This window comes from Rhyacophila brunnea, unplaced genomic scaffold, assembly GCF_057557595.1.
Source record: "Rhyacophila brunnea isolate RB1 unplaced genomic scaffold, BYU_Rbru_1.0 scaffold_1, whole genome shotgun sequence".
In the NCBI taxonomy this organism is placed as follows: domain Eukaryota; kingdom Metazoa; phylum Arthropoda; class Insecta; order Trichoptera; family Rhyacophilidae; genus Rhyacophila; species Rhyacophila brunnea.
Window position 1 is genome coordinate 44772701 of NW_028232751.1, and position 23194 is coordinate 44795894.

Sequence of the window (23194 nt, forward strand, 5' to 3'; positions counted from 1 at the left end):
GATTGGTTTTTCATTAGTGTATCAATACTACTTTTATGTAAAACAAAATATCTGTAAGAGGGCGTCTATATATGTCACACCCTAAGGAATGGGGGAGAGTTGGTCTGATATAATGTGGTTATTTGTGGTAAAGGGAATAGTAGAGAGAGTGATGTAGAAAATGTGACAGCACCAAACCAAAAAAAATCATTTAAAAAATAAAATGTTCTGTATGAACAATATACTGAATCAATAATTGTCAAATGAATTTGACGTGATGATATGGAATGGGGGAGAGGGCCATTGTCAAAAATACCGAAAATCGTGACATAATTTAATTTATGGACGACCCTTGACCCGACTGCCGCGACCGTATTCCAGTAGGATACAACTAGTACGTAACAAATGGGCGACCGTATAGTGGTCAAATACGCAAATCTTGACCTGTCAATAAGCAAAAAATATTTTTCATATGGCTCTGAGAATTTCATTAAAAAATAGCCCGATTCATTCGTCTACTGCCACCCATATAACTTTGTCGAAAATATTTTGTTTTAATTTCATAAACATCGATTATTCAAACCCTTACGATCTATTGAGTTTCGCCGGCAGGCGTATTTCGATTTGAAAGAGCGCGCGATTTTCTGACGCCTGCGCAATAAGCCATTTATATTACTCGCGACTTAGACTGTGCAAGGAATCATAATATTGTGTTGATCTTCGTCGCGATCGCATTATGTCTTTATACGTGTGTCGTATTTTAGAGAAATGTAATTGAAAACTGATTTAAAAACAATTGTATGTTTATTAATAGTCTATAAAAAACCTTGTAAAAACATTTATATAAGTTGTGTGTTGTCCGCGATTATTATAATTACGTTTTTGTACTGTCCCTATTTTGAGTGAAATTTTAAACTGATATTAATAACGGTATACGTATGGTTTTAATTACTTGTGTGTGTTTGAACTCCTGTTTATTGTTACCGTAGAAAAACTTATTAAAAACAATTCGAATTTTTTGTCAAATTTAAAAAAATATTTGTGCTTAAACATCATAGCGGAAGAAAATGTAAATATAGGAGCAATCGTGAATGAAGAGTTGGGCTCGGATTATGAAAATTAGTAGTTAATTAATAGGAAAAATAAACTTTAGGACTGGTGAGCTCATTCAAAAACCCAAATGTGTCATTGACTATAACAAAAATATGGGCACAGTTGACAAAGCCTACATGATGCTTAGTAGCTTGTCATGCATGCGTAAGTCCATCACATGGTACAAGTGGCGTTCCATAAGATTTATATAAATTTATAACAGGACATAAACAAATATTGGGGGGTGAGTTTCAGCTTGCAGTGATTAAACAATTAGTGGATAAATATAAAGTGAACCCTTCAAATACACCCTAACCTAGACCATCAACAAGTGATAGTCCAATTAGACTATTGCCGAAAACCGTGACACAACACTTGCCAGAGCTACTTCCGCCGACTAGAAATACCGATAAGCCTTGACGTCGTTCACATTCCCGTTATGTTTGAATAGCTTGTGATGTAGGCTTATGTTTGAATCCATGCTATAAAATATACCATTTGGAAAAACACTTTTAAAACTGTTTTTGTGTGTTCTTTTAAGTGTTCAGTTTTGTAAAAAGTCATGTTATTTTCATGATTTAAATATTAAATGTGTCAATTAAAAATAATTAATGTGAATTCCTCACCCAAAAGGGGCATAAAAATTCAAGTGTGTAATTTATTGATTTGTACAGCTCCAATACGTTCTGCAATCATGGCTGACTAATGATTCGGGGTAAGAAATTTGTTACTGAAATATTTGTTCGTGTATTTTAGAGTGCATTGGTCCAATTAATGCATATTTTATATATGTCGCAGAAATCTTTATGTGTTTGAAGGCAATAAATGTCAGACCAATCATTTTTTATTGCCGTATTTATTATAATACGGCGAACAAAAACATTTCGAAAAAATGTTCCGCAGACAGGACTTCTTTTGTAATCGAAACTTACGTGCGCAAGCCGGGTTAAAGTTGTGGTAATAGATAGCAATTTTCGAAAATTAAATGTTTCACAATATAACTTTTGATTGTAATGAATATAATAATAATCTTTACAATGGATTCAGTGATAACTGTCATAATTGAAAAAAAATACTTTTATGCATATAACCGTGTATATGTTTATTAATTTTCACGACACGTGTTTAGTATGCACGATAGATATTATCGACCATCACCTCTAGAAACATATGTTTGAAAGAGAGCGATATGGAAATAAAAAACAAAAAAATTCCAAGTCTTGGTTATACATAGTCAGAGCCACTTTTGTCACAAGTGGGATAATAAAAAACATTTATGAAATAATAATAACTGAATTATGTATATCTTTCTGTTGGTCAGACTTTGTTCTTCAAAAATGAATGTCACAATTAATTTTAAACCATAGTCAGAAATGCAGAAATAAATGTTAGTAATATCTGTAGTAAGACTTAAAGCATTGATATGTATATGTCAATTAAGTTTTATATTCAACTTAAAAACTAATAATGTAATATTATTATAAATGGGCTTTCATCACTCTTTGTAAAATATAATCATTAATATTTTATTGTAACAATTGTTCTTTACATTGCCATTTGAATGAAGCCTTTTTGTTTTTGATGACAACCAACATCAAATAAATCATTGATTGCATTTTACTTTTTAGAATTATTACACGAAATCTCTTATTATATAAAGTCATTGAAATAATTATGTAATATTCCATACAAATCTAAACAATTATTAGACAAAAACAATACAACAAAAATAGTTTTACTAGTATATACTAAATAGATTCAAATAATACATAATTTTTATATTTGTATGTAAGCCATATTAATACAAAAATATTGGCAAATATACCAAATTATCAAAAGACTAGATTATTACTGACAAATCCAAAAGCATATTTCACTATTATTTTATTCTTTGAAATAGAAAAACAGATAGGTAGAATGAAATTACTAATTAAATTATTAATATGTGTGAAAATTACAAGATAGAAAATACTGTGTGGGATGAAATCGTTGTCAATTCACACAATAATTTAATAAACATTACATATAATTATTCAGCTAGTTGTAAAACGCAAATGCGTTTGCAAAAAAATAGTAACACAATGTATGTCTCTAAAACAGACAGTTGGTAGTTTGTGTCTATAAATGAAATTTATCTGTTATAAGCCTCTCAATTATAATAATGTAATTTTATTATGAACGGTTAATATGTATCCACATCAGAGGTACAGTAAAACTTCGTTAATATGAATTCCACGGGACTGAAAATCGAAAAAAAATTCTAATTACGAATTATGAAATGTATGTAAAAAAAATTGATTATCATCAATATCGTTTACGATCATATATGTCCTACCAAATTTCCGGTGCAGCGTGTGTTAATGGGTCATAAAATGTCAGGATTATTTATTTACCTTCTTAAAATAAGTAATTTATGATGTTTTACGAAAAGTCTGTCACAATTTTCAATGACTGGCTCATGAAATAGTGTACTTTTATGATTTATTGAATAATGGAATATATGCCAGGACTAATTTTGAATTACAAAATTTGAATTAAAGGGATGGTTTTATATGAAAATAATGTTCAAGGGACTTTTTTTTACGAAAATTTCGAATTACGGCGAATTTCGAATTATCCATGTTCTTATTAACGAGGTTCTACTGTAGTATTTATTTGTTATCAGGAGAGGTCCGTAATTTTTTTAACTTATTATTGTTGTTATTGCTATCAATATTTTTGTGTGATAATATTAAATCATATTACACGGCACAGTGAAATTGACATATTTAAAAAAATAAACTATTAAATATAAATATACATCTGTGAAGTTGTATTTATTTGTCATTTTATTCACGATGGGATTCCGTTTTACAAAAGTTATTACATCAAGTCAGTCACCAAAGATACAACATGCTAGTAAATGTTGCCAGATATTATTTCTAGATTTTTCCTCAAGACCATTTGAAATTCCCATTTCAGATAAGAATTCCCATTTCTCTTACAGTGTAAGGTGCAAGCGCGATATTTTAAAGTTCATCAATATCGCAGCCAACTTTTTCTCATATGAGAATATAAAATTTTGTGGATACAATTGTTGATATTGTAATATAAGATTAAATTAGATTGTATTGTTGAAGATACTTAATTACATGTCTTCTCAATCTGAAGTGGAGTGTGGCGTCTCGATGCCGACCACAGATCTACATCTAATAATGGGAAAATACAATAATTACATTAACATTGATCAAAGATCAATATTATGTATTATTGTTACTAAAAATATGGTATGTAACATTACAATACATATTAATCAGAACCTCTTTCATTTGCTTCAATGAGACAATGTATTTTAATTAATACAATGTCTTTCTACCAAGAATGGACAGTTAACACCATTAAAGACATTACAATACCATTACTTTAAAATAGTTTTTTTTTGTTAAATTCACATACATAAATATTGATCTGCTATTATTTTTTATAGTACCAAATTATTGTGAATCAGTAAATTGAACAAGATAATTTACTGTAAACATTTGAGAATCAAAACAGAGGAGTAATATAATAAAAATAACAAAATAAATCAATGAAATAGAGTTAATCCGGGTACATAGAAAAGGCATTAGACGCTGTGAATCCTGTCAGTATGAGGTGCTTTTAAAGCTTCAGATACTTTGAAAAGATTTTCTAACAGGTATGATAAATCTTCTGACAGATCTGCAATAGGGCGTGTAATTACAACCATATCTGAAAATAATAAAACATTAAATATTAATTAGTGTCTATTGAATGTTTATTATGAAATTATGCAGATGTCAGGAGAAGGTTGATTTTGGAATATTTTAAATCAATATTCGGAAATTCGAAATAACTTTAGTCAGCTGCCGTGCGAATCACTCGCGTGTATAGGCTGACTAAGGTCAGTTGCCGCGTAGTATGGGTTAATAACCACTATTACATTACAAAATAATAGTGGATTGGAGTGTCGCCTTTAGAATTTTCTATTATTCGAGTTTACAACTAATCACTTCAAGAGTTACTTCAGTGGATATTTCTATTTATTAATTCCTGCGCAACTAATCTTAACAGCACTTTAGCATGTTTCCATTATTGCCATTGGTCCAAATCAACACGGAAGGCATTCCATACACAAGAGGGCTACCGGCAGTTATCTACAATAATTGGTAAATTCGCAATACAATGAAAATTTAGGTTGTTAGACATGTCAGTCAATTTCAGGTATGTTCGTGACGTATATCCCATATCCCATAATTTTGTGTTGAAACATCAAACATATCAACATAACGTACAATTTTATTAGTCATGTCATTGCGATTACAGCATGTAGTAAAACAAATATGTTATTACTAGCCACTCGATATCTCGCAGCGAACTATAAATTTAGGCAGTGGCGGTCGTCACTTAATTGATCTTCAAAACAGTCATATCTTGCATCTCAATATGTAAAATTAACATACTCTATCTTACTCTAAAAGTTAATACAGCTAAGAGAGGGGCTGTTAAAAGATAACACTTTTTGAGAGTTCAGACGGTTAACTTATTGTAATAACTAACTGCCGAATAATAAATGTGATATATTTATTACATGTAGCGCTTTTTAGATGTTAACTAATATGTTAGAATAGCCTCGCTGAATGTACTGTAAACCATAGTAAAAATATTAAATAGTTTTTCATGAATCCAATACAGTGGCATCGTCACAGCATAAATTAATAGCATCGATGCGTGCTTTCACTAAAATATGATATGGCATTAGAATTCTCTTATATATTAAAATAGAGAGATAAAAGAATAAAAGAAAAGATGTACAGTGCGAAAACTTTAACGTGAGACCTGGCGGTTGCGGTCGTGTTGATCTTATCTATGGTTTTCGATTTCGAAGTATTGTGAATATTGCCAGGATTAGAAGATAATTTTTCCCACTTAAATAGGTATATATTTTCGCAAATTTCAAATAATGGTAGGATACATTTTTCCCCAATAAATTAGGATAAATTTTATATGGCAACATTAAAATTTTAAGTGTGTTTTGTAGCTGTCATCGCGGCCAACTCTTTCGATAACGTTGTTGAAAAGCCGAATGAGGTTATTTTCTCGCTTTTCTTCTTCACAGTAGGAGATAAAGATGACTTATAAACTTCCTGCTGTCACTTTTCAAAACTTTTGCCATTATTAACACGTCTAAATGACTGACTTATAAGAAACGGCAAATGCGTTCAAGGTGAGGGGAATGAATACTGAAACGCGATAGGAGGAGATCTAGTTCTCCAAGCCGCCCCATCTCCGTAAAGTTTTCGCACTATAACAGTGCACACATCTATTGGCAGGCAGTCACAAAATAACATGTAGGTACATACCAATAAACAGATAGAAGTTCACAATACTGTCTGAGATGCCAAGAAGTGATTGATGGCCGGATTATTATGAAAAACAATATATGTAATAAATATAAATTACCTGGTTGGTTTGTGAAGAGAACTTTGCAGTAGATATGTAAAAGCACGGTTACATCGTCTTCTGGCAGGTCTCCCTTTTCTGTAATCCTTTCAGAATTTTTTTCTCTAACATGGTTCAAGGCATCGCCCCACCTGAAATTACGAGATAACTCTAGAAATTGTTTTTCAACATTGGCATTTATGTATCTAAGATATGAATACATCGATGGCCGGTTGTTTTTATTATTTTATGACTAATTTGTTGTAAAATTTTAAATACTTCTTCACAAAAGCAGTTAAATATTTATTTAAATGTCACTGATTAAGCTTGTTCGTTTTTCTTGCGATAGCCGAGATACTTTGTGAAATGGATAAAGCATAGTTCAACCTAGATCTTCACTACTATGTATATCCATTAAACTCAGATGAATTTGCCAATTCAGTGGGTTTTATGGTGGCTCTTTGTTGTTTAATACCATTTGGGGACCATTGTATACATGCATTTGTCTACTCGCTTTACAACACGTCCGGCCCAAGGATGAGCATACATATAACTCCCATAATATGGCAGTATCACAAATGGTTTTGTTTTATGGGGATGGGCTTCGTATCTATTTGGTCTGTCATTGAAGAGGGTTATAGGAATGGAACAGAGGAAAATTCTATACCTGGACACAATTATTAATGAACAGGTTAGTTGAAAATGGCTTATGAGGATTGAACCAACATCGCCAAGGCGGTGTTAATAAACTTACACAGGGATCAAAAATTTCTTACTTCTTTTCATTGAGCAAGAGGAACAAGTAATAGTCATCACAACTGACTGGGGCTGGTGCTGGAGACGGACATGCGCCAGGAGTAGGTGTGCTGCCTCCATCGCTTCCCCAACCTTCCGCACCTACAAAACTGACCAGCGCTTCTCTAATTGGAGTAACTATGTCACTCCCATCGATTGCCTGCAAAGATAATGAAATCCAGTCATCATGTGATACAAGGATTTCCCTGACTGTCGTAAACTTGGTAAGTTAGCCAAACTCCTGATATAACTTTCCAAGTAAAATCTTCACCTAACCAAATAGTCGAATAACAATACTTGCTCCCATTGAGATATGATAGTGGAATGGTGTGATGCCATCTTTTATGTTGATTGGACAGGATTTTAAAAAGGTGTAAAAAAAATAAAGCATCTCTGAAAAACACTTGTGAGTAACAGTATTATTTTTTTAATATTATTATTAAATTAGAACATATTTGGCATAAAATTATAGTACGGTTGGGAGCACTGCAATGTATATTGTGATTAAAGCAGAGTTATTCTTGGGGGAATGGTTAAATAAACTAAAGTAGAGGTGATATTTTTCCCCATAAATAATAAATGGTACTTTCTAATGGTACATAAAAAGAATGTGCCGTTTATCCACTTACATTTTTGGCGATAGCAGATTGGTGTATGGCTGTAATCATTTTAGTGTTGGTCTCTAGGAGTAATAAAAGTTGAAAAACCAATTTATAAAGGCCCCTGCCGACTTCGTCGCACACCACTGATCCTCTAGCACTCTCAACACACTGAAAGAAATAAAAATAATTGTAATGAAAATATTCAAAGCACTTTTATTCACATGAAACGAGTCCCACATGTTTTTTTTTAACATGTCGTCCTACCAGGGGCCTTATGTTAGAACTTGCGAGTCGTGTGAAACATCGTAGTTATTCGCGAAAGTGACGTAGGTTATCGAAATATGGCATGTCGAAACTTATCACTACCTGAATTAGTCATAATCCGTGTCGACATTATTGCCCATACCAAAAGGCACTCGTGACCATAGTCCCCCATACGAGTTGAGTATGTGAGCATGCGCACTGATGTCTCGCGCCGATAACGCAATTTAGTTTTGAACTGTCAAATAAAAGTGAAAGGTTAGGCTGCGAAAAGATAGTATTTTATTATTGGGCTCGCGAGAATAATTACCTACATATTATTATTTTATATTTCGCCAAAGCATTGCTATAGATTTGTATCGTTCACCCAATTATTGTAAAATATGTCAATCCCATAAATAGTTACTTTTGCTGCACTTTTAGGATCACGTAATCATCCGCTAAACAGATCAAATAATTATGTTAACTTATGTCAAAATGCTTTTTCACTCAGTGATGCACTATTTATACGTAATTTTCGGTTAAACAAAGAGCTTGTGAGATATATTTTACAAATTCTCACGCCATATAGGTTTATTATCGTAAGTTTAATGTTACTACCTACCTACAAGCGTGAAGAGTTTACAATGCGAAAAAATGAATATGGTTGTATAGATTAAAATTAATCAAAGACATAGAAGATGTATGTTATATTTTGACACATTATTACGTTTATAATATTATATCCATGGAGAATTAAAAAGTCGTAGGTAGGTATAATGTTGAGACGGACATAACCTTACCTACCTCATTTCAATTAAGATCACTTAATTGAAACCTCTCCATTCTTTTGCTACTTTTGCACGACGAAGGACGTGAATTCATGTACCTACCTATTTCCCGATTTCCATGTTTATTTTGATATTTCGTTTCGTATGTGACAGTGACCTTGAAAATCAAAACGTCAAAATGAATGAGTTCGCTGACGGAAAGAACACGGCAATTACCAATTTATAAACAATAAAGATGCCGAATTATTATATTACCTATTCACAATGTTACTTAATACTCTGTTATCTTGAGTTCAATTAATTATGTTTATGTTTTATAATGGTTTGTAATGAATAAATACCTACATAAAAATAAATGTTATTGAAGACACTGTGTTTATTTTGTTAAATCTTGTTTTACAGTGTAATAATATTATATGGTTTCGCATTTATGTAAGGTTATATTCTACGTACATATATCTATATCATAGTATACTAAATCAATCGAATATTGTAGGAATTATACACAAACATAACCAACAAAAATAATGATTTCGTTTGACATTTCATTTTTGACGTTTCATCTCGTACCATAGACACCGATTTTCTCGGTTTTGGCGATGTTGCCAATTGGTCACTCGCGAATTAAAATAGTCCGTAGCGAGTGGCTTCAAAAATAGGTATTATCGTATACGGCATGAAACGGGCGATACTAACTTGTCATCCCACACGGTTGTCGACCACACGAGTCGATAGTTACGAATTCGAGCTGCTGGAAACAATATGCTACTACCTATATCTAATATATACCACATACTGGGTGAAAAGTATTAGGCTATGCGGATGATCCGGTGGTGCTCAAATTAATAATTAAGACAACCAAGTAGATTGCGAAAAGTTTAAGTTGATATGCGGTGGCTCGAAGAACTAAAATACCCTCTCCCGTTTCAGTATTCTTTCCCGTCACCTTGAAAGCATTTGACGTTTCTCATAAGTATTCGGTATCAGTCATTTAGGTGTGTTAATAATGGCAAAAGTTTTGAAAAGTTACATTAGGAAGAATATAAGTCATCTGACATCGTATTGTGTAGGAGGAAAACAACAAAATAAGCTCATTCGGGCCACAAGTTAATGAAAGAATTGCGGTGATGACAGGTATAATACACATGACATTTAAATGTTGCAATATAATAAAAATATTCCAAGGTATTGGGAAAAAATTTCACTTTTTATTGTATTTGATATTTCTGTTTTTATAAAGATTTCGTTAAATGTAATTTTTTAGTCAGATTAACGGAAGAAGCATTTAATAGTATAGAACCATTTGATATTGAGACATTCGAAAGCACCTCTGTATTGAAGTTGCACCCGTTTGAGTGAATAAGTGTATACACACGATCCTCTTTTTGCACAGGGGATACGTTCCAAAGATTACCGCGCAGAACAAAACCGTGTAAAAAAAGATAAGGTTCCATTACTTAAAATCAACTCAAAATACTCTAAAATAAATCGAATTTCTTTATTATTTATACATTAAAATACATACAGTAAAACCTCGTTAATACGAATTCCACGGGACCGTAAATCGAAAAAAAATTCGAACTACGAATTATGAAATGTATGGGGAAAAAATATTAAATTTGAAAAAAAAAAAATGATTTTCATCAATATTGTTTACGATCATAGATGTGCCTACCAAAATTCCGGTGCCGCGTGTGTTAATGGGTCATAAAATGTCAGGATTATTTTTATTACCTTCTTAAAATAAGTAATTTATGATGTTTTACGAAAAGTCTGTCACAATTTTCAATGACTGGCTCATGAAATAGTGTACTTTATTACGATTTATTGAATATTTTTATATGCCAGGACCCTGAAATAATTTGGAATTACGAAATTCGAATTAAAGGTATGGTTTTATATGAATATAATGTTCCAAGGGACTTTTTTTTCATGAAAATTTCAAATTACGGTAAATTTAGAATTATCAGTGTTCTTATTAACGAGGTTCTACTTTATACATAAAAATACATAGTTTTCGATTTAAATTAAATTTAGCATAGAGCAATATATTCATTCAGTCTCGTTACTTGACAACAAACGTGCTGATACTGCTGTTTTTCTCTGGCGAAAAATCACTCTCATCGCTGAAAATATTTAGTGACGCTGACGCCGAAGCACGCGGCGCGTTTCTCGTATCGAACCCGAAGTGACTGGCTAGTGGCGCCATGTATGTACGTATGTATGTCTGGGCGGCATCCGGTGACAACATGTATGCACCAGTGAAGTGCGGTCCATTGCAACACAATTTTTTGATAAATATGACATACACCCGTATTTTTATTCTTTTTAGTTTTTTTAAACCGTGTTAAAGCAAAAAAATCAGAGTAAATAAAAAATCATTAGTACTTTTTTTAAACCGTGTTATTTTGAAACCTTGCAAAAAAAATCTGTGCAAGAAGAGGATCGGGTGTACATTGGGTGATTATTTTACAATACTATTTTACAAAAAATTATATTATTTAATAATTTTGATTTATTTTTGTATCTATGTGGGAATAATACGATACCGGTTATAATTATTGAGCTGTATAAAAAACCTTTTAGTATGTGATAAAAAAAATTATTGTACTTTACCTCGTGGGCATGGTCTTTCCTATCGAAGAATGTTTCTAAATGTTCGTCCATCTCTAATGAGGCGTATCGAAGCGAGTCAAATAGCTTGGAGCAATCCACTAGCTTGGGCCCCGTCCATATCAAAGGGGGTTCTTCAGCATTGAGCAATTCCACGACAGCTGTAAGGGCGTTTCCAACGCCTACTGATAAATATCCCACTCCTTCTTCACACAGCAGAACAGTCTTATTGATCGCTTCCTAAAGTATAAAGAAAAAATAAATACTACTTTATAACATACACATTATGAAAATATGGGACATCGCATGAAGGACCATGCTGGATTTTTTATGTTCATATTATGATATCAGCCACAAAGTGAACAGAAGATTTACACTGGTTCTCACATTTTACTACGGTTGTCATACAGTAAGTTATAATAAAACGCTTCATTGAAGATACTGTGAGGTCTTCAGAGCTGTATATGAAGACAGTATATCATAAGACAAATATAATAATGAACTTTTTGGGTTGTACGGTGATCCCTCTATAGCAGCGTTTCTTAATCTTTTTGATCTGTGACTCAATTTAGGGTAATAATTTTGGTTCGCAACCCAAGATAAAATAAATAAAATAGTATGTACTGACAAAAATTTATTTTATTTCGGTTCAAAATGTTTTTTAAGTCCATTTGGTTTCAATTATTCATTACTTAGTAGTTCACAACTTAGTACAGACTGCGGCTTGTCTGCTCCGCAATCATTAATGCAGGAGAAACCTATCTCTAAAAATGCTTCTTTGTATTCACGTTTTGCCATTGTCCATAAATTAATTTTAAGAACTTGGTTATTACGAGGAAGATGGGACCGACTGAATTTGCTCATTATAAGCATTACTCGTTATATCGTTATATAACATTTGTCGTGCCACATTCTATTTAAGCATAAAACATAAAAAAACTGAAAACCATCATAAAAATCCCTGAAACAAGCATGGCATTATAAACTACAAAAGAAGTTGTTTATAATAATGAAGTGCTGAGCCGCCGGCGCTGGTAGGTACATACTGACTTGGACAAAGCTTGGATTTTTTACATGCAATTTCAACCATATGCGAGGATACTTTTTCAATGTTGTCGGCGAAAACACCAATTAGGTACTTAGACACTTAACTAGTGTCATAAATGTAATCCGATCCCGGTGGCATCAGTCTACTTAACTGCCCGGTCGTATTTTATTGCTTAAGGTCGAAAATGTTCTTTTTAAATCATCGACACATTAACAGTTTTGCTCGGTATACCCGAGAAGTAGCTCATCATAAAAGTGAATAAATGTATGGAGAAAATCATAAACTAAAATGTCCATGAATGTTTCCTCATTACATCCGAGATCTCACTATTTCCGTGATCGTAATAACCAAGATCGACTGTATAAGCAAACTATATAATTGTAACAGAGAAACAGAAAAGAGACCGTCGTCTCGAAAGTAATTATTAGTTTTGACCACTGTAATCGTGTGAGACTTCAACGGTAAACAGTGTTGCCAGAATATTATATTATACAATATTCTTACCAGCATGTATAACTACTATAAATGCTGGCAAGGATATTGTTTTGTTGAGAATATTTCACGACTCACTAAATATACCAATCAACACCATTTTGGGTTGTGACCCATAGGTTAAGAAATGCTGCTCTATCGTGACACACATGAAAGTGGGCACCAAAAGGTTCCTCTGCAATTGACCAAAAGGTAAACCTAACTAAACTGAAGTGACAATGAAAATGTTGCAAGCGTAGTAAACCTATTTATTATACATTTGGTGTTGTCATTTTTACAGATAAATTGTGCTTTTTGACTCTATCTTAATAATTACGTACCAATATTTGTATCTTACCTTTAGTAGCGTATTCAGCTTGTGTACTAGCACCAGTGGCTGAGTATGTGGAGTACACCTCAGCAAATTTGTAATGGTGATTCTCCACATGTCTTCATTGGGGTTTCTGAACATAATATTGGACAGTGGACGGGTGCAAAGACCTGGAGACACAGCATTACAAGGTGTCACATCACCGAGATCCCCACCGCTAGAGCCGCTGGAGATGGAATGTGTTCTGGTTCGGTGAGTCAGTAGTGGCGCTGTTACTGTCTCATGTAAATTGTAACTCTCGTATAAGGGAGACTCGGATCCCACTTCGTCATCTGAGGATTCTTCTCCAGCGATAACCTGAAATCATGACATTAAAATTTGCCTTTAATCTGCTGACTTAAAGTCCTTTGGATAATTGAACACGGTCATTAAAACAATTTCAGAATATATACCGAAATTCTGTGCAGTATCTGCTTCTGAAGCCATGGGTCATGGTTAGAATTTTTTTTTGAATCCCACATCTGACAAATTCAAACATTGCTCTTTCAATGTATGTTTAATACCGAGCCACAACCCATTAGGTTGGGTAAATGGCAAACCACGACTCATTGTAAAAAAGTCTGTTGATGCTCAATACAAGTTTAGCTCCATAGAAGCTTAGGAATGGTTTCATGGACAATTTACAGGAATATTAAAAAAGCAATATTTTACGAAATATTTAAGTCACTGTAAGCCGGCTCTCACATCAAAACTTGTCACGCCTGCAACATGTCGAATACGTCGATGTGAAGTCATCGTTATTCACAAAACACACGTTGCCAAATGATGCTCCGCAGATTGGTAGAATGCAACTGTTTACTTTGAAAAAAACATCTACTGTTGCATGCTTCTCGGGCTGCGAGTCGAAGACGCTAGGACGCATACAAACACCTACAAATTAGTCATTCCTATACCGGCTCGCCGATCACCGCATCCAAATATCTATACGTTTCGAAGGTTACGTGCTATTGTTGCTAGGTAGATGTGCGAGGTCTTCATATGCAACACTGGATCAACATTTTTGGAAGGTTTGATTTATAACTGTGCGGCAGACGAAGCGAGTTTAGATGTGAGAGCCGGCTTAAACTCATTTTTAGTGCTGCGATTAGTACATAAGTATCAGATCTCGTATATTGGATCTTTACATCTGCTGTTAATTAATTACCTTTGATTTTGATGGTATAGTCAGAGGTGGAGTGAGCATGTGTGCCGTCATCATCGCAGGGGAGCTGAAGTGTAACGGAATTATTGGTTCTCTGTCACTGGAATTTCCTGGCACCGTGGAAGCACTACTTAGGCCACTACTGTTGAGCACATTCGCATCAATTTCTGTCTCGCCGCTAAGAGGATGACGTCTCACACCCCAATTGAAATTGTCAGAACTTTCACCCTGGAAATATTTCAAATTAATAGTTGTTAGGGATATGATATGACAACCATGAGTTAATATAAATTAAGCCATGTCTCACATACTCGTAATGATTGTAATCATCAGTAGATACTTTTGCAGATAAATTAAATCTTTTTGTCCGGATCAGAAGCAAATGGTTTAAAACAATACTATCTGTTGAAGTAATATATAAAATTTTGTTATATGTATTATAATTATGTGGACGATTAACAAAAATGAAATACTGAATTGGGAAGCAATCGGAATGAACATGTATTTATAGAATATTAACAAACCTCAATGCTTTCACTCTCGTATTCGAGAAAGTCAAAGTCTTTGAAGACTCCAAAGTGATCAGCCGGAGCATCGTGACTCCTCGATCCCCCGCTGAAGTCTCCGTGTGCAGACACTTCTTCTAAGCTAGATGCCATTGATGATTCTCGTTCCAGCAATTCAGAACTCTGACTAAATATCACCTGCGGAATAAATAATGTGAAAAGATACTTATCATCTGAGGTTGACCCACTGCTGGATGAAGGCTTCCCCTAACTCCATTCTTTTTGATTCCCAGCTTTTCGCTACTATGTACATCCACCTAATTTAGCGATTTTTGAAATCTAACAGGGTCATTTAATAACCATTAAAGGTACCACTACATATATGACTGTAGTTGTCCAGTAGTTGTCCACTCACCATTTATGTGACTTTTTCAAAGCCTGGGTGTTTGTCATTGTTTCTCTTACTAAATACACTACTATTATTGGACCTCATGGCCTATTATAGTATTAAAAAGAATATGAATATATATTATAACTATTATGGCACTACCTGTAGTTTGCACATATTGGTTGAAGACACTATGGACACGATTTGGGCACAATGGGGGTTACTTTTGAAGATACCATTATTAAGACACCTAAATGTGCTAGACGCTAGTTTTTTTTTGTTCTGCAAACATATTCTGCCAATACATTTTTCTTTGACGGCCCCACGATGGCGGCGCGGCCTAAGTGTCTGCCTATGACGCCGTGGGTGTCAGGTTCGAACCCTGGGTCTGGCAAATGTACATATTGTTTTTCAATTTGTGTTTGAGTTAGAGTATGGACCTAATAGGTTGACAAAGTAGCTAACATGCGTTTCTTGTTAAAAACAGAAATATGTTAATACAAACCTCCATTCTGTGGAGCCCCATACGATCTTATTAAGATCGGACAAAGTCAAAAATATTAGACATTTTGTAAATGTTGTCTGAGAAAGATGAGGATCGCTTAGCGGTCAGCGAAGCAGTTTATCACTGAGGCATTATTCCAAAAATCTACTTTGTGGCTTTCAGATGCAAGAATGAATTTTGTAGAAATGAAAAGATATTTTTTTTTTCCGACCATGTCCGATCCTAATAGGATCATATGAGCCTCCACAGAGTAGAGGTTTTGTATTAACAGATTTTGTTTTTTACGAGAAATGGATGTCAGCCACTTGCTCAACCTATTAGGGCCATACCCTGACTCACACACAAATTGAAAAACAATATGTGTACTTGCCAGACCCAGGATTCGAACCTGGGACCCATGGCGTTATAGTCCAACGCTTTAGCAGCGCGGCCAGAAAAGATATTTACTTCGACAAAATTCATTTTAACATGTCCATAGATTAATTTATTATTGCTGGTATAGACAACATCTATTAAAAATATCTTACGCTACATTGATCACTTATGATGAATTCTATTTTGGATGTACAGTAAATGTTATAAAACTTTCAAAAAAAAAACTTTCGTTTCAAAAATTCAAAAGTTTTGAAATGATCCTAGGTTTGAATTAATGAGGATATACTGTAATTATTATCATGTAATTGTGAATATATTTTATACTTACAGAAGGACTTTTGGGCAACCCTACTCTTTGTCCGCATGTAGTCAATAAATTCACAAGGCATTCACGCACTCTAGCCTGTAAAATAGAAAGATCCAAAATAAGAAATAAGCTAAGAATGAACAATTAACTTAAATAAAAGTATTTTCATTAATTCTCATTAAAATATCACGAAAATAATTGGTATACTCGTGTAAGTAAATAAATTAGTATTTTGAAACCAATGTGGTAAGCGTATAAGAAATCATTTATACCTGTGACATCCACGGTCGTTTCCAGCCACTAATATTAGTTGCATCAGCTGGCGAAAGCGACATTGATCTTCTAGGAGACTGGCACAGAACATTTCCATTTGGAATGGCGTCGTTTGGCTCCACTTTGTCAGTTCCGGTGAGAGGAACTGGACATATCGAAGATTCGTCGGTTAAGCCAACACTGGATATGGTACCGGATACAGAACTTGGTCCACTCCCCGCATTAGATTTATCGCCAGACTTTTCAGGTGTTAAGTTGATGGTTCCACTAGCCAACGAATTCGGGCCGGTACTTCCTTTTGTAAGATATTTACGACCAATGACTGGTGTTTGTGACAAATCAAATGTGAAATCCATTGTACGGCCTGGAAGTTCCTGTGGAAAAAATAATGACATAATTTTGAAATGAATTTGGGAAAATAATGACTAAATATCCTGCATCCACAATTCAATATTTGAATCCGCCATTGACTGGAACGGTTGCTCTTTCATCATTTTCGAAGAGGTACTTGAAACAGTAACTTTCGAGCATTCAATGGCCTCTCTTGAATCGCTTCAAATACGGCAGTTTTGCTTAATATTGTCATTGCGATGAAAATGTGCGTCATCACTGAAGATGATTTTTCTTGAAAAATCATCATTGGTTGCCTGTTCTTCCAAGAACCAATTGGCGAATCTGCGACGCTGCCTGTGGTCTGTTGGCTTTAGTTCTTGCGTGAACTGGATCATATATGGGTGTAGGTGAAGGTCTTATAAAGAGCCACATTAACCTTTACACTGCGTATGGCATGTAAACATGCCATAGACTTTATCTCGTATTTTCGACCAAATCAGAAAGAGACAGTTGTGGATAATATGCTTTAAAAATTAGTTCAAACCTTTAGGTAGACATATCAGGTAACAGATCATAAAAATGTCAAGTAAAACACAAGGAAATATATTTTTGAAAAGAACACTCGTTATTCAGTCATTTGAATCATTGCGAAGACGGGTGTACTCGATGTGTCACCAGGGTTATCAAAACAAAACATTGGTCTTGCATCGAAAAGTGTGCATCGATAATATTTTTATTTACCATTTAATTAATTATTACGATTACGTTAGTGTTATGTATGTTTTCTTAGTGATTTGTGATCTCGATAGAAACATTTTGACGATTTGTTTTTAGTATTTTTTGTCATTGTACATTGTACATTGTACATTTTGTCATAAATATATGTGAAATAATTATTTCACCCGCCAAAATGTCACTACCACATAATATTATCGAACAAATAATGCTGGAAAATATTTTATCGACGCACAGCTCTCCAGTAAATTTGAATGGCTTTGTTCATTGTTCCATATTTGATATTTACATTATTATAATGGGTGATAATTTTAATTTTTTATGTGCCACGAAACTGTGTTAGCTCTGTTCACATGGTCGTATTATGCCTGGCGATTATTCAACAGGCCCTTTGTACAATGAAAAAGCCGACGGCGCCTCATAAATTATATTATAATAGTATTTTAGCAGTGCAGTAATTACTTTTAGTGTTTTATCCTCCAAAACATCCTAATGGTAATGAGTAAGTGTCACGATGACAACATTATTTTATGGCGACGAAAATAAATATAGGTTCGGAATTTGAAACGGTAATAAAATTTGAGTTTACGACTTACTAAATGCGATAACCCACTGATTATTCCACAAGTGATTTAGTAATATATCTGTCATAGACCATAACCAATCCCGGCAGCTCAACTCAGCCCTGTGTATAACAAATACTAACGCGGCGAATTGCTCGGTAGTATGTGTTGAAACTGTGTATGTGAAGACAGGACGGCCGCCATTTTGAACGCGCGGTCAAAGCTTGGATATTTTTTGGCGTCTTCATTTTCTTCGATTTATTTTAGTGAGAATGTCACGAATATAGTTTATTTCTTGGTGCATTTGGAATAACTGATATATAGTTCATCTAGTAATCTATTTTTTAATTTTGGAATCGATCTGCTTTAGCTGTAGTGACCGTTTTAACAGATCAGTTGACTGAAAATAAATTCCCGCGAAAATGGCTCGCAGCGAAAGGGTTAATGCAGACCGGGTGCTTGAGTGTTAATTTATTTACATGAAAAAAATGTTTATTGTAAAATTATTTACCGTTTTTGTAAATCACATACCTTTTTAATTTGTAGCTCGGTATCCAGTGTTGAATTTGTATTGGTGTCCCAATGTGGAGGGACAACAAGGGTAGAACATCGTGTGACAACCAATTTCAAAATTTTCATGGCTTCCTTATAATTAGCACCGCCCTGAAAATGAAATACGAAATAATTGAAACAGTTTATGTAAGCATTGTTTTGCAAGATTTAATTGCTTACAACAATACATGTCCAAATAATAATTTTTTTTTTTTTAAAGTTGATAATAATATATTTGAACTGGAATTTGAACAAACAGTGTTGGTCACTATTATATTATGTAATAATCAGATATGGTTAATTTAAATATCATTGCACCCACAGTGGCCTAGTTGGTAGAGTAGTAATTTATGAAACCGTGAATTTGATTTTGCAACTGGACAGAAAGTGCATGTTGTTTTTTTAATTATGTTTAATTCAGTAGGTAGAAGAATATAATGGGTTGAGCAAATCGACACAACCTCGTTTTTTGGCTATTATGACTTCATTGCCTTTATTAAATAATTTTAAAGATAATAAAACGATATCAAAAATTTTTTTTTTTCAGTCAATATTTTATAGGCATAACTAAAAAATATGATTCCAGCATTTAAATTAACATTGTGGTGTCATTAAAATTTATAGAAATCGTACTACTGAAAAGTTAGCATTTTGCGGTTCCGACCTTATACGCATGAGGTGTTGAAATGTATAACAACCATTCCTTGTAAAAATAGCGTTAAATATAAACTTCACTCTATGGAGGCCCACATGCTCTGGTCAAAAGTGAAAATGGTAACTTCCTTAGTCAGGCAAGTTTTACTCATAAGCAATTAAAGTAAAAATCATTTTTGCTTATTCAATTTCTGAAAAATAACATTAATCACCGCACACATATTTTATTTATATATTTTAATTATTAAATCATTGCAGCATCCTCAATATTTTCAACCACAATCCGAGACTGGGAACAAAGTCAGTGCAGTATGGATTTTGATAAACTAAAAGGAGGATACTCACATCAACAAATTTAGCGATGACTCTGAGGAGATCAGCATTTATCGATTGAGCGGAGTTCGTATTGAGATCAATATAATGCAGCATGCAATGGAGGATGGATAGAACTGGTAACTGTAAACATGTAGCGCCTTTTTCCAGAACTTCAACCAAAAATGCCAGCATCTGCATTGAGAGGTGAGAGTAAGTATCCCATAGATACTTGACAACGCATTTAGTCCATTGGAAACTTTCTTTGCTGAATGTACGTCGACTGTAAAGGGTCATTACAGTGCCGAGATTCTCCAGTTTTTTGCTTTTCTCAACTGAAACCTGAAATAGCATACAGGAAACATTAAGCACACTATATTACATAGTAGTCTATGCAAAAATGTTGAAGAAACCCTTCTTCTGAGAGATGGAGCCTTCTGTGGTCTCTATATCAAAATCATTGAAGCAAGTTCAAGTTTGTCATAAGTGATTTTTTTTTAAATGCAAACTCAATGAACTGTTTCTGTATCTCTACAGTTTGTATGAAAGTAAGCAGACCAGTAGCTTTATACAAAACCGTCGGGAGGTTTCCAAAAAATGGTTGTATCCGCAATAAAAAATATCTTTATCCCATCCACGTATTAATTCAATTAACCAATCGTATTAATTACATTGTGAATATGTTTAAAAGTTACTTACAATTCCATATAATATATTTTATAAAAGTTTCGCCAAGAATTGAATTGTTTAGGTTATTTTTCATTTATTTAAAATTGACAATGGTTTTGTAATGTATGATGTCAAAAAGTTCTGTGATTTTCACACAATATCATTAAGTATCGTTTTAATTACATAATTATCCCTTCTAACTGACATCCTAGACTAGGAAATATGTGGAGATAATATTAACACTGTATTAAATCATCTGTCATCTGCAAATCCTTTGTAATTTTATAATTTGAAGCAAAGTAGTAATTCTCTAGTGCTTATGCGCGCGCATTCATAAAAAACGTAAATAGTTTGTTCAAATGAGCATGCATAAGAGAAATTAATTAATTAAAATAAAAACTAATTTAGCCAGCTATGCAATTGGAGAATTTTCCTGCGATAGATTACTGTGCCACGGATTCGAATTGTGTCGGATAATCAAAGTGATAACAGCACGCAAAGCACAGCGCGATGCATTCAACTCTCTGTGGATACATGGAATAAGGATGCTGGGGTTATTTTTTTGCTTCACTTTCGTATATTTAGGCTTCATCTCTACAAACTTCAATATTTACGAGTGTATTATTTTATCATGCATTTATAATTTTACAACATTTAATATGATGGCTGTAAAATGTATTGAAATAAATTCACTGACAAGATTAAAACATGATTTTATTGAAAATTCAACCATAATTTCAATGTTCCTAGTGTTGTATTATTCATGTATTGCCTAATAGATCTTTTAATATTTGTACTGTGCTATGAATATTTTATAATTCACCTTAACAAAGAGTTAGTATTACTCTAAATTTATGATTATTATATGAAACGGCCACAGGGTCGCCCTAAAAGCCGCAGGATTGGCGAACTAGTAAAGTTCGGCGGAAATACGTGGCAGCGAACGACACAGGACCGAGAGAGTTGGAGAAAGCTTGGGGAGGCCTTCATCCAGCAGTGGATTGACCCCGGCTGATAATGATGATGGTGATATGATTATTATTTGATAAACAATCGCAGTTTTGGTTGTGTCACAGTTTTGAGAATCAGGTTACAGAAGGATGAAATTAGATAGGTACAATGTAATTAATTACCTTAGCAATGTTGTGAGCTGCTCCAACGCAGACTTCATTTGCATCTTCAAAGTGTAAGAGCATATAAGGCAACAGGGCGATCACGTTCATGGGGAAGGCCAGGCACTGGGTCGGGTCTATAACACTTAGCTCGAGAAGGGGTGTTAGTTCTGTCAAAAGTTCTACCACAGGTTCGTAAGTGGCCGGATGAGTGCAACCCTAAACAAAAAAAACACATAGTGTTCATGATAGATAAAATCAGAAGAATTTAGAAAGCCATGTCAGAAAATAGATCTAAATAATCAAACTCTAAATCATGTAAAAATAATCACCAGAATGAAGACTAAAGAAGATTTTTGTTGTTGTATATAAGTCATACAATTATGAATTAAACTACAAAATTGGTTAAGGTCTGATATATTTATTTTATTCTTAAACTATAAGGCAAAGGATGCAGAATATTGGATTAATTTACAGCAGTTTGTAGAATCAAACAAGTTAGATTTAACACCATACACAGGATGCATTGTTGTAAACTCATGCTTGATCTGGTAAAACCACACTTTGATAGCAATACTGAATAATACAACTTGATTAATACCTTCAATAGGAGTGCATGAACACCAGGGAAATTCTGCCATCGAAGTTGCGTTTGCAGCCTGTCAACACGATCGCGGGCATCCGGCCTCTCTAATGGTAACCGATGCATCACGCGCCCAACTAGTCCCACTCCCAAAAGGAATTCGTGCTCATAATCTGACTCCAGCAGTGATACAGCCAGCCAGAAGAGTGTTGCTAATATTGTTAACTTGTCATCCTAAATGAAAAAAAAATGCAATATACCCTTCGAAGTCACAATGGAGCTTGTGGAGGTTTCAATTGGGACCACGCCAGGGTCCAAACACACATATTGATTCAAAAAACATGGACATTTGACCCACTGGTGGGATCTGAACATGCAAACCACTCATCGGGAACCGAGTGGGCTAATCAACTCCACAGTAGGCGACATCTATATATGTCCATAATAATCAACGAGTAGCAGATTCTTTAGAATTGAAATGGTTACATTGATACTTAGTAGTTACAAAATAAATTGCTGGATTTTTGCTTGGGTAAAAACATTATAATATAACAATTATTTAAAAGTTTTTTTCAACTTTGAAAGAAATTTTATTTTAAATGGTAAAAATATTTACTTAACGGGTTGTTATGTTATACAAAATATAAAACACTTCTGAGACTAAATTTAATTATTAAATGCTGGTATACACTAATAATGAATTGTCAACAACCATGTTTTTAAAT

At 33.8% G+C, this 23194-nt stretch overlaps 1 protein-coding gene across 2 annotated transcripts in view; it reads right to left on the bottom strand.

The window, feature by feature from the left end:
* Positions 1-3776: 3776 nt before the first annotated feature.
* The window catches only part of fry (microtubule binding protein furry), a 90665-nt gene continuing 71247 nt past the window's right edge, over positions 3777-23194 (bottom strand). For both annotated transcript variants that reach the window (XM_085944861.1, XM_085944852.1), the window contains exons 38-51: positions 22488-22703; positions 21908-22105; positions 20139-20447; positions 19119-19250; positions 16956-17330; positions 16705-16779; positions 15127-15306; positions 14606-14830; positions 13429-13758; positions 11555-11791; positions 7935-8075; positions 7287-7465; positions 6532-6662; positions 3777-4800 (exon numbers count right to left, since the gene is read on the bottom strand). In XM_085944861.1, the coding sequence (XP_085800987.1) occupies positions 4676-4800; positions 6532-6662; positions 7287-7465; positions 7935-8075; positions 11555-11791; positions 13429-13758; positions 14606-14830; positions 15127-15306; positions 16705-16779; positions 16956-17330; positions 19119-19250; positions 20139-20447; positions 21908-22105; positions 22488-22703 (2853 nt within the window). In that variant the 3' untranslated portion in view covers positions 3777-4675. The remainder of the gene's footprint in view (positions 4801-6531; positions 6663-7286; positions 7466-7934; positions 8076-11554; positions 11792-13428; positions 13759-14605; positions 14831-15126; positions 15307-16704; positions 16780-16955; positions 17331-19118; positions 19251-20138; positions 20448-21907; positions 22106-22487; positions 22704-23194) is intronic.